Source organism: Gambusia affinis, linkage group LG03, assembly GCF_019740435.1.
Source record: "Gambusia affinis linkage group LG03, SWU_Gaff_1.0, whole genome shotgun sequence".
Classification (NCBI taxonomy): Eukaryota; Metazoa; Chordata; class Actinopteri; order Cyprinodontiformes; family Poeciliidae; genus Gambusia; species Gambusia affinis.
In genome coordinates, this window is record NC_057870.1 from 12,499,235 (window position 1) to 12,518,617 (window position 19,383).

At 40.0% G+C, this 19,383-nt stretch overlaps 1 protein-coding gene across 7 annotated transcripts in view; it reads right to left on the reverse strand.

The window, feature by feature from the left end:
• rtkna (rhotekin a) overlaps window positions 1-19,383 on the reverse strand; it is a 62,999-nt gene that overhangs the window by 10,067 nt on the left and 33,549 nt on the right. For 4 of the 7 annotated variants that reach the window (XM_044112875.1, XM_044112880.1, XM_044112876.1 and 1 more), the window contains exons 2-3: window positions 555-816; window positions 102-155 (exon numbers count right to left, since the gene is read on the reverse strand). In XM_044112875.1, coding sequence (XP_043968810.1) covers window positions 102-155; window positions 555-816 — 316 coding nt within the window. Of the gene's footprint in view, window positions 1-101; window positions 156-554; window positions 817-18,681; window positions 19,048-19,090; window positions 19,314-19,383 lie in introns of those variants that run through there. The other 3 variants (XM_044112878.1, XM_044112881.1, XM_044112877.1) reach the window with 3 other exon arrangements.

Sequence of the window (19,383 nt, forward strand, 5' to 3'; positions counted from 1 at the left end):
ATCTCTAATAAATCCTACAGACGTAAATCTTTCACAGTCCAACTAAAAAAATTTCTGCACACACGCACGCCCCCGCACACACACAGAAGGTGACTCCTCACCTCCTTTGTTCTTGAAGTACTCCGTGTCTTTCCACATAAGAGGGATCCGAAGATCTGGAATAGCAACAGACAGCGGATCAGACCACAAAAATGTTAATCACCTCCCCTGTCCAGCTGGTAAGTGTGTGTGCGTGTGGGCGTGGGCTTGTGTGTGTGTGTGTGTGTGTTTCCATCCCCGTGTCTATGCAGCTTTCAGTCACTGTCAGAGCTATCACAGACAGTAGATTTGCAGTTTGATCTACAGCTGCAGAGCAGATGTACACAAGCCACAAAAAACACAGATGCTGCTAGTTCACCATTTTATCAACATTCACTTTTTTCACTACCGTGAAGGTGTAGAACAGGATAAAATTTGTAATGACTTTCTCACATAGTTTTGCTCCCTGAATTCCTAATTTATCAGTGGATCTGAACTTTATTTTTACTTAATTTGACTTTCTTTTTTTTACATGCCTGAGATTGCCACTTTTCCTTTGCAGGGAAGCCTATCGTCCATCGGGCCGGCATCCGAAGACCTGCGTGGGACATTCTGCATGACCTGAGCTTCCTTCATCCTCTGCAGCTCCGACATGTAGGCCATGATGCGAGTGCTGCACGTCTGCAGGCTCTTTGCTGCCTCCAAGGCCTGGTCTCGCTGTGAGCAGGCAGCCAGCAACTTGCAAGCTCCATCTCGCATCCGGATCTCATGGTCAATCTTCTTCTGAATGTCGCTGTCCTGCAGAGACAACCGGGGAGGTGGAAAGGGGAAAAACATTGTGAGAAAAAGAGAACTTATTGAGAAATGAGGCGACTTTTCCTTACACTCAAGTTTCTCCTAATATACTTGGACTTCAGTCCCTGAATAGACAGCTTCTTTATCAATGACCTCTTGTAGTTTACTTTCTTTGAGGAGAATGTTAATGAACTTCTGGAAAACTATCAAATCAGCAGTCTTTCTTATAACTGTGTTGGTCATGCTGTAACATTTATTTGATTAAAATAAGTGTATTGCTTTTCAGTACTATTCTGAATTCCAGAACCTGAACTTTAGGTTTCCATTAAAGTAAATAACACTGACCAGAAATTAACACTTGAAATATATTAATTTGTCTATGCTGAGTAATATGTGAATTTTACATTTGGACCTGATTCACAGAAACACGTAAACTTTTCAGTGACATTTTAAACTTGTTGAGGTGAATCTGTGTGCAGGCGGACACCGGCTGACACTTTCACCAACCCAGTCAGCAGCATCCTCAATCCCTAAAATGATTTGACTCTGGTGATGCTGTCCCGGGATTTGAACAACCCCATAAGCCCCAGTTCTCTCTGTCAGCGATTTGGACACACAGTGTCCGTGAACTTGAACTTAAGACAGGGAGACGCATGAAGTCAGTGAGAAGCAAAGAAGAAAGTCGAGAGAGGGGGAGGAAAGGGGAGAGACCAAACAACCGCAGAGCAGAAGAAATTCTTTTATGACCTTGAATGATTTATGTCAATGTGGGTTTTTTTAAGACCGAAAAACTGATTTTATTTCAGTCTGAGAACTACTGAATACTGAAGTGGCTCTTGACCGATGGAGCATGTGTGTGTCCTCTCCAGTGACGCATTAGCAAGTGCACACTCTACTTGCTAATAAATCTTCTCTGGTGTAAAATCAGGCACGCTTCCTATCCTCCTCCTCACCCATATTTCCCATTTATCATCCCCTTCTCCCTCTGACTAATTCATATGAATTTTTTAATTCATTTCACTTAAATATTAAATGCTCACTGCCCATTTCCTCCAGCCTCGACTCAAATCTGTTCCTCTTCACCATCCTCAGTTGGCTTTTCTCTCTTCGTCTCCACACTTTATTTTTCATCTCCATCCATCCTGCCCTGAGCACAGACCCAGCAGGAGAATAATGGAGGCTGCTCATTATTTGGGCCCAAATTGGGTGCTTGGAAGACTCTCTGTACAAAAATTAAGGTTTTATGGAAGTCTGGAATGGGTTGTAGTTTTCTGGGTGGGGGGTCGAGTGCTCCTTGAGATAAGACTAAAATGTTCGTGTGGTGGTGAAAGCTTTACTAGCAGCTGTAAATCCCACATAAATCAGGTCTTGATGTCTGCCAGCTAAATCAGTGCAAATGAATTAAGCATTTTGAAATACTGCAATATATTCATAACAGCATCACTAATAGAATATTATATTTAAGGAACAGACAAAGGTTTTATTGTGAAAACTAAAAAGTTTGCCTCAACACTTCATATGCATACTGAGTATAATGAAGAAAATTAACATGACCAGTTTGTTTGTTTTTTTTTTTTGTTTTTTGTAAAAAAGCACTGTAAGGGTGTTAAACAAAAGTAATGCAAATAGAGACATAAAAGAAATTTCTATACAAACCCTCTCAAAAAAATTACTATACTATTGGAAAGTTCATTTGACTCAACGCACAAGGTAAAAAAAAACATTACATAGATTAATTGTGCAGAGAGACTTTATTAAAACTATGATTTATGAATTAAAACTAAAACCAGGAACACTAGCCAGAGTTAGTGTCCCTAATTAGGTATTTTTTAAAAATGGTAAAGGAGTCTTTGACAAAAAAAAAGACAATTGTCTGTTCCTTGTATGCTTGTTTATTTTGGTTAATTGAATCTAAAGCAAATAGTGCAGCATTGTTTAGCGTAGCTAGATTTTAAGATTGCTACCACACTGTTTCTTATTTTGCTATATAAGCTGCTGTCCTGAAAAATGGGTCGACACGTGAGAAAGTTTAAGATTTTATGAAACATCAAGTCTTGTCATTTCTTTGGTCCATGTGTGTTGCTTCTGCCCCTTCTGCTCTGTTCTGAATAGTTTGTGAATATGTGATGTGAAATTTACAGGTTTCAGTTTTGTCCTGATTGGGTATGTTACTTTCTTGGGAAGTTCCTGTCTCTTTTTAATTTTTTGTTTTGAAGTACTAGCTAACTGTCTGAGAATAAAGTTTCATGTCTCTATGAGTTCCCCAAAGAGGTCACATAATCGTTAACGATTTTAATCAGAAGATTAGCAGTATCCCAAATTTACTTTTGTGTTTCAAGCATCCAGCATCCTGAGGCACGTGAAACATCTGGACGGCTTGAAATTAAATAATGCTATCACTGCTGATAGCCTAGCTTTAGCCCAATTCAAACTGCTCAGCAACAAAACATCATGAAAAGGAACAAGAATTAAATTTATCAAAAACTGTAACTATACTTACTGAGTCAAATATTTGTTTACAAAAAAAAAAAAAAATGGATTCTGCAGCATCTGGAGTTCCACTGGTGATTGAGTTAAGGAGGACATAATCACAGTATTAATATAGGCCTTGTATTACTAATGCAATGTATTGCTTTATTTAATTGTACATTATAACTTTCTAGTCTTCAAGCTACATGTCATTGATGTTTCTTAATGCAGTATTGGACATTAACTCAGTATGAGTAAATGCCTGTACATAAATGACTTGGACCATAACTGGGGATCAATAATCACAATCAGGATATCCCTTCCTGTAATTTATGTAAAACAAACAAACAAACAAAAAAACCCCCACTAGATCAGACAAAGAGCGTGAAAAAGAGTGAAATGTTCAAATGTCTTTGCTGGGCTCTCGTACCTCAAACTAAACTAAATGCATCACTAAAACTAGGCCTGACAAGGGACTATTGAAGAATGCCCTACATGTGTATTTGTACACGTCTTGTAAAGAAGCTGTCATCAGAGTCCTGTTGTGCACAGCGGCCCTTAAAGTGACCTGCTGGGAAGACGGTTTGTATTTTTAGCAGCTAAATTAACATCCTTCTCCTTCTGGGCATCTCAGAATAGATATGGAGCAGCTTAAATCTGCCTATAATCCACACATCCCCTTGTTTGTGGGGTTAAGATGCTAAAACAAACTGACACACTGAAGCACGCAGCAAATGTGACCTTTTACACATGCTCACAGGCCTAGGTGAACACTGGCACTCACACACACACTCTCCCAGTATGAGATCGGAGTGGCAGGTGTTGGACCAGCGGACATAGCCAAATAGAGGCTGACTGCCTGCGATGTTAGCAGAGAAGACAGCAGAAAGATCGGAGGGTGGGGTATCAGCAGTGACATTAAGAGGATGTGATGTTGTCAAAGAAAACAAGTGGGAGATAAAAGGATGGGGAGCAGAGTGGAGGGAGAGATTAGGAAGATAGAAAGAGAGAGAGGGAATTGTAGAGGAAGGAAAGGTGGGGAAATCAAAATGGTATGTGTGGAGAAAAAATGGAAATCCAGAAAAGCCAAAAAAGATTTTCTGAATCTTGAATACACGAACTCACGGAGTGATGCTCTTTGGGATTTTAGGGTCAAAAAACAGATATCAACCTTCCCTTTTAAACATATAACCCTCTAGCGGGGAATTTAATGCAACAGTAGATACCAGATGGTCATGCCTCTGTCACCTCTCTGTTCCTGTTTGGCTGAGCTGATCCTTGCATGTCACTGGGGGAGGAAATCAGAGATACTACGACTACACAAACAACCACACAAACAACACTCTTCGGGGCATTTGACGCCACTGCAGATGGTGTTTAATGGTTTGTTTACATTGTCCTGTTCTGCGTGGATAGGCTTTCCTGTTCAGATCAGCAACCCTTGACCTCTGACTGATATTGCTAAGCAGGTCAGATGCCTGCGCATGCACCATGATATCAGCCCTCCAGCTGAGATTTAACACGCAAATGTTTCGTAAAAACATGTAAACTCAAAGAAAATGAAAAAAAGAGCAGAAGGAGGTATAAAACGTTTCTACGCAATAATTTGTATATGAGAAAAGAAAATGCACTACAGACATTTTTAGGAGTGTTAAATTTATATTTTCCTGCATGGCTAAAAAGTCAGCACATATATTCGGTTTTACTATCTTAAAAAAATGGAAAATTGAGAGAGAAGAATAAAGATTGAGATTTACAGTACACAAATATACTAGAAATAATTATTAATTTTTTTTTTTTTTTTGCATAGGACCACCTTATATTTAAATAAAATACACAAAATACAGAAAATCAATGCCAGAAATAACTTAGATTGGCATCAATGTCAGCTGTCAAACTATTGCATTTCTGCACAAACAAAAGAAATGACTTGAAAATTCCTGACCACTCCCAAACATGGGGACTTTACTGACCGAACTGCTGGCTTTCAATTAGCCAGCCACAACTATGTGCCTCGCCTCTCTCCACCCTCTTCCGTTACTTTCCCTCATACTTACTCTGTTGCAAGGTTGCGCTTAGTGATGGAGGGAGCAGTAGAACATAAAAGAAAAGGTATAAAGGATAGACTAAAGGATAAAATGGGGCTCTACATTCCAGTAGGAACTCTGTGTACTATTTTATATTAAAAAAAGTGCAATGCCCCCACATGTGCATTGGTGCACACAACGCATAGCCGGCAGTCAGACTACACAGCAATCCAAACCCAAACCGCTCCTAAACAATGATTCCATTCATCACACAATGTCCTTCCAGTGCTTCAGACTCCAGCTGCTGCTGGGAAGTCAGGGCACAGCAACTGTGAAGGCAACTGGTTTGGTACTGATCATGGAAGATGGAGAGGAGGGAGGGAACAGAGGAACCAATAGAGTTCTAGAAATGAGCTTTTACGATAGCAGAGTTGGCTACAAAACAACTGAAGCCTGATCTCAGCCAAGGTGTACTTAGATTTCAAATACACACAAGCAGACAGAGCCCTGCGAGGCAAAATGCCCCGTGAAGGCCAGCATGCTGATCTCATTTTTTAGGTGATTTACAGCGTTTCAGCGGCGAACCTGGCTGCACTTTCAGCCTGCACAAAGTGAACTCTCGCACCTCCTGAGAGTGCATGCATTCAATTACACTCTGACAACGGGGGCTGCTTCAGCTCAGCCTGGACTGAAAACTACTGCACTCGCACGTGTGAGTTATGGGGTTGTGATGTGAGGTCGTGTGCAAGTGACTTTACCGCCAGCTGTTCTCTCGCAAATCCCAGTGTGTGTTTTGCCGCAGCCGAGTGCCGGTACGCACCGGGCGGAGTCAGAGCAGAATGTGTTAAAGAGAGAAATAATCTGCCTGTCTCTGTTTACTAAATCATGGTTTATGAACAAGCACAAGACAGAAGAGCATGCCTGTGAAAGCAATAAACTGTACGAGAGTCAATTAGAGCGCATTTGTTCCACATGTGCACTTAAAGCTTGCAAGGGCATTTGTTTAGATGGAAGGTGGTCCTGAGGAGAGAAACAGCTGAGTGTATCTCAGGCGATAAAGCAAATTTGTTTAGAACGGCAACTGAGCACATGGAGCTCAGACTCTTCCAAGAACTGATCACTCCGGCAATTTATTGGCACAATAAATCTGTGCAGCTCTTACGTTCTGTGCACACTCAGCCCAAGTCTGCAATATTATGCAGAAGCACAGTGGGAGCTGGCAGGAGTAGAAGCAGACTACAGAATAAATTAAAAGGCAACTTAAAAATGATAACAATGACAGTTTTTGTGCACCCATGTGTGTGTTAGTGCAACTGGCAGGTTTACCGTCTTACTGGGACTGGATGGCTTCGTTTGGTGGCTTCATGTTTCGAAAAGGAATATTTGTAACTGCTTACAAATGATCAAATCTAAACTATCACAGGACTCAGTACACATTTAACAGTTTCATAGTGACATTATTACTCAAATGTTACAGCAATGTACGCTAACAGTGGTGAGGATAATTTAAATGGACTGAAATATTTCCCATACAGAGACAGAACACCTTGTAAGATGTCAGAACATGTACATAAAATTACATGTTGTGTTTTTTATCCACATGCCATTTTGTCATTTTTAACAAGAATATTAGGTTTTCCTTATGCTCATTTAGTTTGTGTCTCATTCACTGCAGTTCTCTTTCCAAGCAGTAGGGGTCATCAGTGAAAAAACACAATTGCACAGCAGTAATGAGGAGAAATAAGCCTTAAGTGCTCAGTGGGGGTAGGATAGCTAAGCAGATCCTGTGTAAACCGATAGGTGTAGTACCCCAGGTGAGTATTGGAAAAGTATTTTTTTTTTTAATTCAGTCAGATCTTCACTTCATCTAATTGATAGTTTGCATGTGATCCATAAAATGTCTGTGTGCACTAGTGCAACCAAGAAAGAAGAAGAAAGTTGCGGTCAAGAGATTTTTTTCGTTGAACTCCAGAGAGGCATCGTTCGAATATACCAAACTGCGAAAACAATGATCGCACAGCACAAAGTTTTATAAAATATTGCGCACAGTTACAGCCGACACTAATAAAGTGTGCCGCCTTTACAAACACACTGTGAACAGCAGCAGGCAATTTCTGCTTCTCTTTGACTGGACTCTAAAGGGTCCAGAGAGAAAAATAATGCTCACTTCAGGCGTCATAAAACGGGCTGTAAATCCTCTCTGATCTGTGAGGCTGAAAAAGAAATCAAACAAAACATGCTTATCCTCACAACACCAAAGCAAACCATAAAAGGCTTGAAAATAAGAGCAGCTTGCCCCAATCACTTCCCATTAAGCCTATTTGAAAAAAAAAAATGTAATGGCATCAATTAAGTTCTTTGTGAGAAGTTATTTGTGTTTCACAGCTGGAAAAAAGCTGCACCCCATCCCAAGATAAAAAGAGTGAAAAATAGCAGGGAGCAGAGCTGTTTCCTTCATTTCCCTATTAAACAGAAATTGGGAAACTCTAATGAGAGTGAATTGGCAGAGCTGATGATTTAAATGTTACAATAGCCAATAGACGAATTAGTGAACAACACATGTGCAACCTTATGAGAGCACTTTACTGGAACAGTAAGTGTGCACAGCCAATGTCTACTACACAAGCTGATTCTGTATTAGTAAGTGATTGGCTTTACCCCTGAGTCAGACGCTAATGTGGAGAATTGAGAGGCGGATTTAGAACAGGAAGTGGTGTGAAGCAAGTCTTTCTAAGCTCCTGATCAAAGACCACTCTGATCTATCTTAACAAGAACACAATGTCGGCACATCCCTAAGATCAAGTAAAAGAGGATTTATCCACATTTTGAAAATGGCACATTAGGCCAAAAGATGTTACTGTGAAGTTGCAGGCTGTTCTTTCCATGAGAAATGCATCAGGTTAGTGTTTGAAGTGAGGTGCTAGTCTGTGAGCGGAAGCTGGCTGTGTCGCTTATTGACTCTGCTTATATATCTGTGAGGGATCGAGAGGGATGTGTGACTCAGTTCTCTTCACGCCTGGGAGCTCTCAGGACCTAACACCTCCACTAAACATGGAAAAGGAAAGCATAAGTGGTGGACGGTTTTGCTGTTTTGGTCATATTTGCAGTCTTACAGGATTAATACTGAGTGTTTTCTTTCAGTTTAATCATGGCAACCGACAGGTAAAGATAGAAAAAAAAACATTATTTGAGGCTATCAGGATTGGTGCACTTGGGAAATTTAATAATAAGCCATATTACATCATGCTGACAACAATCTTTAGAGTGAATACTGTTATGAAAAGTTGACTCAAAAATATCTACTTTCAGTCACAGCAAGGTGGCTAAAATTAAGTGGTAATAGGTAAGAAGCTAGTTAAAATGAAACATGCTGAGACATGTCAGTGTTTTTCTTAGGCTGCACATAATCAAGCCTATGAAATACACAGCCTTCCTGTTCTTAGACTTCAGCGGATAACAGGAAGGCTGAATGGAGAGCAGAAAAGTTGCTCATGGTGGTGAGGATAAAAAATATAGCTGACATGTAATGTTGCTACGATTATCATATTCAGTGATAATATCCAAACCACCAACAAACTATTGCAATAAAATTCCTCAACTGAGAAAAAGCCAAAGCACTTTCTGGTTGTAAAAAGAAAAAAAAACCTCAGTAGGGCGTTGATGAAAGGAATGTCATTGTCCTGGGAGGATGAGGACAAATGGCTGTAGAGAAACAACTGAAAACACAAAAGGAATAGCATAGAGGGCAAAAGGTCACAGTGCCAAAGCTTCCTGACAGAAAAAGGCCTCCCTGCTGGGTGCTGTACTCCTAACCTTCTTTTCACTCTCAGAGGGTGAAGGGTGACAAGTTATTTCCTGACAGCAAGCTTCTCCAAAGTCTTTGTTTATAGCACACAGCAACATTTGTCTAAAACTCTCATTAGTTGACTTATGTAAATCAGTGCACCAGATGCTCCTCCTTCTCTCTGGTACACATGCATCCAGACTGCTTGTCTCAATAATCCAAGGCTTTCCCTCTACAATCAGGATGAGGATATCTGGAGTAATAAGCTCAACCAGGATTTAAACCTGCTAAATTGTCCACCTTGTTTTTTTCCTCCTCTCTTTGCACAATGGAGACAAGCTGTTAAGTGGAAAGCGGGATGTACGAATATATTAAAAAAAATGCTACTGAAATAAAATACTGGTCTTGCATTATAGCAAAGTCTCTCAAAACATACTCTCTTACTAACCATTGCATTGTTTATTTTTTTCTAAATAAACAGAGTCAATGCACACTTTGCAATACAGATGCACTCAGAAAAAAAGCTATCGACTGGAACTGGTCAATTTCCAGATGGATCTGTTAGAAACTCGATCTGCTATCTTCTTCTGGTTAGTGGCGGCACTATGTCCAAGCTCTACCACAACACAACAGCCCTGCCCAAGGCTGTTACTGAAAATGTAGACTCAAAGTTTGTCATTTCCAGTATGTGAGGTCCAAGGGAAGAGAGAAACGTACAACCCTATTTTAAGATGAATGCCTTTTCGATGCCAAACCTGCAGTTCAGTGAGAGTCCAAGAAAGCAAGACTTTCAGCAGATAACAGGAAGGCTAAACAAAAATACTGAAAAGCAGCTGCGTTTTATCCTTTTGAGCTTTCAGTCTGTTATCTGTTGTCTAACACATTGGATTTGGAAATACTTAGAGTGTTTGAAACTAAAATCACAATAAGACACTGTGGTTTTGTTAGCTGCGCTAATGAGTAACATTAAGTTAGTAAACAGCTTAAAATGTATACCGAGCAGTCATTTTATTTTAACACTTAATTTTATCTAGTAAATAGAAATTTGATTCAACCAAAATTGATATCAAAAGTTCAAAGCTTTTTCTTTTTTTAAATCAGACACTATTTGGTGAATCTTTGCTTTGCAGTTCTTGTGATTGGAATTGCTTCCATTTCCTTTAGAGGCCAGCGAGCTCACATCAAGCTCTAGGTTCTGTTCAGACTGCTTTTAACACCCTCTATTATTTATTAGCTTTGCTCTTACTTTATTTAAACTATGAAGCGGTATTTTCTTTATTTATTCAACCACTAGTGGGACGTTCCTTTGTCACAAAGGCTTAAAAAACTGAAAAAAGATAAAGATGCTTAAAAGCCATATGTTTGCAGGCGTGTGTGTGTGTGTGTGTGTGTGTGTAGCGGGGGTTCATTGAACAGCTATCGACCAGCAAAGGCTTTGAATGAATGCAGTTCATTATAATATTCATGAAGCAGGATTTCAGAGCAGAGAGAGACCGGAACCAGATATCATTAAATTGACCTTCAGTCCTCAGTCTGCCTTAACAAAAAGGCTGGTGGATAACACCCCGAGCCTTTTAGCGTTATCTCTACGCAATTTTTGCTCTTAAATCCTTTCTTTTACAGAATATGAATGAGGGAATCCTTTTGTTGCCAATGCAAACCGCTAACCCAAGGACCATGAGAACAATTAAAACAATTCAACCTTAGCATGCGTAATGCTGTTCAAATGATCGGACCACTTGACTTTAGTGTTTTCAAGGATTTTATTTCCCCTTTTTTAGTCACTTTATTGTCATAGTAAGGTCAAAAAGTACAGAAAAGGAATATACGACATTGTGTGCAACCCCAGAATGTTACACAACCCCAGTCCTTCATCCTCAGGCTGAAAGCACAGAGAAAGGGACAGATGAGATATAGCTAGAGGTTGTGCCTGCATATATATGTGATTCATGAAGGAGGTGACTCCAGTTTTCAAGTTGATATACAGCACTTACAGGTAACTCAAGGTAAATATGACTCTAACATGATTCAGAAGCCATTCTGCTGCTTTAGATTCTGTCTTTAATGCCAGATTTACGATCCAATGCCCTGACTTTCGACAACATATGACAGGAAAACAAAATGGAGTGAGGCTACTTGTGTGTGAGCAGAACTCACCAACTATGATGTGGCAACACTTTGAACTTTTGATTTGAGAGGCTCACTGACATGATGCAGACTCCCAAACAAATTCCTGCATTCTAGTAAATTTCCCAGAATCAGCAAAGAGGGAGGCAAAGACACTGCTGCTGGTTGCATAATGAACACAAAAAGAGCAAGAAATCCAGAGTATGATGTAAAGAATCCGTAAACATCCCTGAGCAAATGAGGAAGAAAGAGTAAATATTTCACTTCACCAAGTCATACATCTGTTGTATCCTCGTGTTGATTTTTCGCGCCAACCTACAACCTGTAAAAAAAAAACATCTCAAACTTAACTAGGCAAATAATAAAGTAAATTATCACAAATAATTTCTGTATATTATTTTCTAAGAACTTTAAGCTGAACACTATTTCCATTGTCTCGACCCCATTTGGGCCAGTCCCTCATACAAACTAGATTAAGAACAACAATCAAGCCTAATATAACTGAGCCCCTGCTTCATGAGAGTCACATGAGTACATTTGCTTGCTGCAGACTGGATAGAACATCATTTTAAGTCAGTTTAGGTGCAAAAGGTCTTGTAGCAGACCAAAGGTTTGGCACAAATAGTCACAAACTGCAAAAGTATGAAAAGGCAAAGAAGCAAATTGACCAGAATCTCTTTTAGAGTAATGGAGTTCAGTAACTTTGAATATATTTTCACTGACATCAGTACAACAATCTACTTAAATAATGTGCTGTGGCTTCCCCTTGCACACCAAAACTATTTAAATTGAAAAAACATATATATATATTTTAGAAGATTCTGCAGTGTTTGGCTCTGGACAGCAGATTCTTTGGTCCCTTACGATTGCCAGGGTAAGCATCTGTGGACTGATGTAACCTAAGATTGCCTTGCTGGATTAGAATCTGGGAAGTTTAGAAGCTACAGTGACCGACGCATTACCTGAGCAGTATTCTTTCAGTGTTTTGACCGTCCTGTTCAGTAAATGAACTGCTATGAAATCAGAGTGTTGCTGCAGAGCAGTGTTGGGGTGGGATAGAGCTACAGCACATCACATGTGATAACCACGTTTAGGTCATAATATGGTATTAGGATACATCACATTTTCCAAAAATAGCAAAAGTACATCTCTCAATAATAAACTGCTGCAAAAATTTTGTAATTTGTGCATTTCAAGTGTGTCACATCTGTTTTTATGATGTCCTAGAGTTACCTTGTGGTAACTTGTTTGCTGCTGCAATTATTGGGCTGTTGTATTATTCTTATTTTGTTCAGCAGTGAAGTGTTTAAGTGACTACCTGCGATTAAAGGATTAATTGCAGGTGTCAACAGTTACTTCCTACATCACTTCAAATCTTCACCTATATTTAGCATTACCTGTTTATTTGAAGTCAAATAAAGATGTCCGTGTCTTTCCCCATAGGACTACAGAGAATTACCAAATTCTTAAAACAATAAGTGGTTCTCTTTATCACCCATAAATAAAGAGATGGCCTCTTTAAAGCTGAAGAAATATCAGTATCAGCCAATATCTTCAAATTAACAAAACATGTTGAGTGCTTACAAAAGCATTTGTTGCTTTTATCAGTTTGCCCCACAGAGCAATTTTGCCTTTAACAAGTAAAGTAAAAAATTGTCAACAGACTCTTAACAACACTCTCCATGAGGTGCAATCTGTCTATGGAGGAAATAAAACTATATTCTAGTATCAAAGCTTGATGATAATAAAAAATATTGATATTTTCCAACCCAAGTACATAACAAGAACAAACCACCGTGTATCAAATGATCATGAAGACCGTTTTCGTCTCAAAGCACAAATTAATGACAGATATATTAATGTCAAAGAGAACATATGTAAGGTGAGATTCACTTAGTCCCAGATTCCACCACTTGGCCTCCACCCTCTGGCCACTTTACAGCACTTACGGTCAGCTCTGGTTACTAATGGCTACTGCATTAGGCCTCCATACATGTGTCCACACAACTGTTCAGCAGGAGAAAGTGGGAAAATGAGTCGGGGAGGCAAGAAAGCAAATAAGACCAGCTGAGATTGAAAACAAAACTAAAAAAAAACTAAAAAACAAAAACAAAAGACAGTCTAATTAATCCCAGCAATTGCGATTTTTTTCTTATCTCTGCCTTCCAGCAAATCTTTTACAGATTGGTAGTGGAGGGAGAGCACCCATATTTACATCAGTACACCTCTGCGCACCGATTTACTCTACCATTTATCTGTAGAGGGACAGCATACATGCAACACAATCATTATTCAGATAGAACAGAACAATTTGAATCCTATTTTATAAGGTGCAAATTAGCAGCCATGGTTTTACATTAGGGTTCACAGAAGGACTTTTTTTAAATTTACAACAACAATGCTAAAAATCCTTCTATTTACACTGTCATGCAGCTATTTAATCCAGGAGCAGAAGTGTGTGTGTGTACTTTACTTCATCTACTAAACAGCAGTTTCCAAACCCTGCTATATCTTTAACATCCACAGCATGCATATGAGAAAGGGGGACTGGAAGGAAATGGGGACATGGGATAATATGGATGCAGCAAGAGTAGCATAAAAAACTGACAACTATTATTTTGTGTAATAGGACACTTGATATTATTGGAGCATCTGAATTTATTCCGTGTCATTTCAGTATCTAGAAGTTCACTTTTTTCATTAAGATTAAAGCATTTATAACATTAACCTCAATGCTAATTCTCACTATGACCAACAGGGACTCTGAAGCATCTGGGTCAGCTTCAGATCCACTGTCATTAAGGGTTAGTTGGGTTTTAACCCAGAAAATGAATAAGTGGGCCATGCAAGTGAATGTAGAGTAAATATTATTGTCTTTGAAAAATCACATCTTCCCAATATTCATGTGCTTGGCTCTTAGCCCAGTCAGTCTATAAATATTAGACACGCTCATACTTGGCCAAGTTTTACAGAGCAAAGGTCAATAAGGTCATTCACTGCTCAGTGTGGGGATTCATAGAAGCTCTCCTTCACTATATTTAGACCTATTTACAAACCCATGTGAGAAGACGCTTCTCTCTCTTTTTTGTCTTTATTTAACACGCAAATGTTTTTACTAAAAATAAAATACATAGGTAAGATAATAAAATTGGTCTCTCTAAATTCTCCCTAGGTGTGTGTGTGTGTGTGTGCATGATTGTGTGTCCTGTATGTCCTTCTTGGCTAACATAAAATAACGATGAATACATTACTAATTACAAATTCAAAGACTACAAAAATAATTCATCATTTGCAGTTAATAACAATTAGTTGTTGATTTTTTATATTAAAAAATGTTAGAATTGATAGCGATGCACAAGGAAAGTGGTTGTGGTATTAGGCAAATTTCAGCTTGTGTATTTCATAGAACTGAAATTGGACATACTGTTACTGTATAGCGCCATGAAAAGAACCTAAGGTAGACAAATTGCTTCCAGATCTTCTAACTTGCAGCAGCCATATATTTATCAGACTTGCTTTGAATTTTCTTTCAACCCTAATCTAATACACTGCTCTGGCTGAAGGTGGATGATTGTTAAAGACGTAGTGAGAGTTTGTGGATGTGTTTGACAGAGCACTAAACTGAATCCCTGCTGTTATTATTATTGATTTTATACTGCCATGTTAGCGTTTCATCATAGAGCCACGAGAGCAAAATGAAACCTTAGCCCTTTACTGACACCTTCAGAGATTTAGTGCACACATTCATTCTGTTTTTGCTCATATCATCAGCTCAAAAGCAATTCCGCTAAACAAACAGCACCTCATCATTGATTAGCAGCATAGAGGTGAGTAAAATGAGGGAAAACATCAACAGCGGCCATAAAACACACACGCAGCAGGTAGCAGGTATTGGACAGGGAGTCGGAGAGAAACGAGATGAATGGCGCACAGCTCTGCATCTGCTCCCTGAGACAGCCATGATAGATGGACATGGATGGAGTCTGACCATGATCCTCAGCCAGCAGCTCTGCATTAGCTCCTTGTCTGAATATATCCTCGTGAGACAGAGCTCTTTCCTCCATCAATCACTTGACATCCTTCTGCTGCACCATAAGGTCATCACCTCGTTCTAACCTTTGGTATTTCTCCTTTTTGTTTAAGTCACCCTTTTTTCATCTACTAAACCAAAGTTGCCTTTCTGCTTAATGCTCCATGATATGAGAAAATCTTGCGATGATGATGTCAGGTGTGATAAATGCCAGTTTTCAATCCATCACTCTGTGACCTTTTGTGGGTGATCTCATTAGCGGCCGCTGTGAGCATCTGCTGCTGCAACACTCTGTCCAACTGGCTAAACATTACATTTACATGAAAAATGCAAGTTCATATAACTCAGAACACATCATCCAATTACTGCCCTCCAAATAGGGCTTTGCAATGTGAACATTGCACACACTGATGTCAACTGAAATAATGGTGGTGGTATAGGCTTTGCTGCAAGTGCATGCATGGTGAGGCTAACTGGTCAAACTGGGCTCAATGATGTCAGCCTGGTGATCTGTGTTGGCAGATCAGGCAGACAGATTTGAATATCACCTTAGCGGTCTGATGCATCAGTCAGACGTTTCGGATTTTGAGAGAAATTGGCTCAAAATGATCTCCGATAGAAAAATCCTGTAATTTCTGTCTAGCCAGGTACTCTTAACCAGCCAGATTTGACATTTGTTGTTGCCAAATTTTGAAAAGTCCCCATGCAACGTTCTCACATTTGCCTTAAATGTTATCCTGGCACCACACAGAATACACATTAGCATGCCGTAAGGAGGACTTAAAACATTTAAATACTAAGAGAGAAATAGCAGGAGCAATTCAAATGCCTTTTGTAACATCACCACAGCCATGTGTGCAAAGAGTTGTTTTTACTTGAACATAATTTATCTTGTAACAAAAGGGATAAAATCTCTCTTCTCTTTGCCTTTGGTGTAGTTTTGCAGTCTCGTTTCATACGAGGACATTTTTGAAACAAGAATTTATTTTGTAAGGTAATAATGTAGTTATAAAGCGCTGCAAAGCAGTGTTGAGCTTGTTTTGTTTATTTTAGGCCAGGATCTAAAAAAACAAGGATAAGGGCAACGTGAAAATTTAAAGCTACGAGAGAAAAGAAGTGTGTGTGAGTCTGATTAAGAGATCTAGAATTCAGCAGGCGGGGAGGCAATATTGAGGAGGAGAGGAGGATAGGTGGCAAATTTTTTATAATAAGTCTCAGACAGCTTGCTCTGGGGGAAACGCTCTCACATTCCTCTACTAAAGCTGCTTTCATGCAGATCAGTGCTTAGATTAATGGGTTGCACTCCACCCCCAGTGATTCACAGGACGAGGAAGTTCGACCAATCTCAACATCGGCTGAAGACTCCTGGGAAACGGTGCTGGGCAATATCAGCAGAGAAAACTGAATGACCTCTACGGCAGAAACACGGCAGTAAGGGCAAGAGGAAAAGAAACACTGTGACTCCAGACGTGAATAAAGGTTGAAGGGTGGGAGTGGCAGACAGATGCAAGTAGAAGAGACACTGGAGATACCTATCTTGACAGGGAGAGTCACTGATTTGGCTACAGAGACCTCCTCCGCAGTAAGTGGTTATTGATTGTAAGACGAGGGCCAAAGACTTCCACGTCCGGCAGACTGATGAGGGAGGGTGCGGACTTTCGCTTCTATAAATGCAAACGCAACAAAAAGAGCGAGAGAAACAGCACTTAACAGCAGGGAGGACCGGCTTGACTGCAGCAAACACAACTAACCCATGCGATGAAAGGAGATTTTAATGTGAAAACTGCATCAGGTGCCATAGTGCTAATAAGATCCTCTCGCTCATCAGTGACCTTTTCAGCACTAACAATCAGTGATTGCTGAGGCTGCTGTAACAGTAGTAGGAGCACGCCGAACACACACACACACATCTTGGAGGTGCCCGCAGCACAGAAACAAATGAAGATACACACATGCGGTTCTGCTCTTTCAATATCTGACTGATGCGCGTGACCTTTGCAATCCATACGAGGCTAGAATCTGAACCCTAATCCTCGGGCCGACAATCACGTGCTCACACAACAGGACACAGTTCTTCTTCTCCGTCAAGCAGAGGCGATCACGAGAAGGATGATTTTGGTTTGCTTGGAAAGGGACTCAGAATAAAAACATTTGTTCAAAAATATAATGACCTACAAGAAAAGAATGCATGTCTTACACCCATCTTTCAATTTCAGCACAATTGGTTCCAGTTCCTGAGGTTTTAGGAGAGATTTGTTCACAACTGAAGTAAAAAGACTGATGAGTGGAAGATTTAAGTTCTTACTCCAAATATTTATCCAATCTGTTACGTCGACACACTCGGAGATTTATTTTACTCGTGTATCTAGCACCTGACCTTAAATGACTGAAGTTGCTCCAAGTCTAGGAAGTTTAAAACAATGGATTAAAAAACTTTTCAAAGTTTTAATCTCTTCTTTAATTATACAATTACAGTGTCTGTGTGTGTCATGTGCAATTGTCTGCATTACCTCCTTGTATCATGTAAGAAACAATATCACATTTGCAAATGATTTGCTTGTATGTAATATTTGGCAAATAATAACTCAAGCATCATGCATTCATGCTCTGCATATCTGTAACATATTTGGCGACTTCGCATGTGATCCAGTACCCATTAGTTGACAAACCTTCTGTATTTCTTGAGGGTCTGATCTGCTTAGGATTGTGATGAGTGGTTGGGAACCATATGAAATAAAGTGCCAGAAAATAAAAGATAATATTAATAGATATTGCAATTTTTCAGCAGTGGTATTGCAAATTTAATATTTTCCTGAAACTCTGCAGCCCTACTTTCAACTGATAAAAATCTTTGTGACAAAGATGCTGAAAATGTGGGAATTTGTGATAATAGTAATGGGAGTGATGAGTGGAAGATGTGGGTCAACTGCACTAATATCATCTTACTCATATCTGATAACATAGTGATGTCCTATTTGTGTGAAGCCTTGAGTTGAGTGGAGTCGATTATAATTGCCTGTAACATGGGACATTTCTAATAACCAAACAGAGTGAAAGAGTTGGAACAAGAGCTAATTTCAATGGTAAATTAACCATTTACTAAAGGTTTGTCAATTAATTCCAATCTGCTGCTGATTAATCCAGATCTTCATCGATTTTCAATGGATTCGATCAATAATTCGGACACTGAGATAAGCAGGACTACTTCAGATTGTGAGATCCGGACTCAGTCTCTCCTTGTCATCGCACACACGACTGGAACTGCTGAAGCTGTCTAGTGTTGATGTTTAGAGTAAAACCACGGAGCCTCGTGCGTTTTATGCGTGGCTCTGACGACCCACTCAAAGCGTGACGCGTCTCACTAATTCCATTTTCCATTTAGCAAAAAAAAAAAAAAAAAGAAGCCTGAAGCCAGAAATAAGCAGTCTTACCCTGAGGTTCTTGGAGTTGTTCATCCTTTCTGAAGGAGAAGCGCTTTACTTCCCCACCAATAAAACTCTCCAAAACTGCCAGGCGCGTTACGCAACCGCACTGCCCTGTCAGCGTCCCAGAGGCAACGAAGAAGACCTTAACTCAGTTTTTCCCACCGACGAGCCTCCATTTACAGCCAAAATTAAATGTGAGCGACAAAAGAAAACGTCAGCTCAAATATCCCACGTAAAGCTCCCAGTCACCCCCACTGTCTCTTTTGGGAACGTCGGCGGTCATGCGTTTGAATCCCTCTCTGCAGCCTTCATAAGACAAATCTTCCTCATATCCGTCGTCGCAGTCCAGGACTAACACACATTCACGCACGCACGCACGCCAACACACGCAGCCAGAGGAAGGATAAAGACTGACCGACTGATGGACCAACCGAGAGCCGTTCCCGAGGAGGCGGGAGTGAGTGTGTGCGTCCTAATGTGTGTGGAACTGGGCGCAAACAGAGCAGAGTGAAATGCCATTGAAAGTCGATGCAGCGTCCAGCAGGGATCTCCGCGGGTCTTTAAGGAGCATGATCCCAGCTCAGTGTGTTAGCCGAGAGAAACGTGGGCTTTGCGCTCCGTCCAATTCTCTCTACACAGACACACTTCAGTGTTTCCTTTCCCATGACAGAGTGACAAAAAGGAGCTAGCAAATTTTAAAGTTGCCAC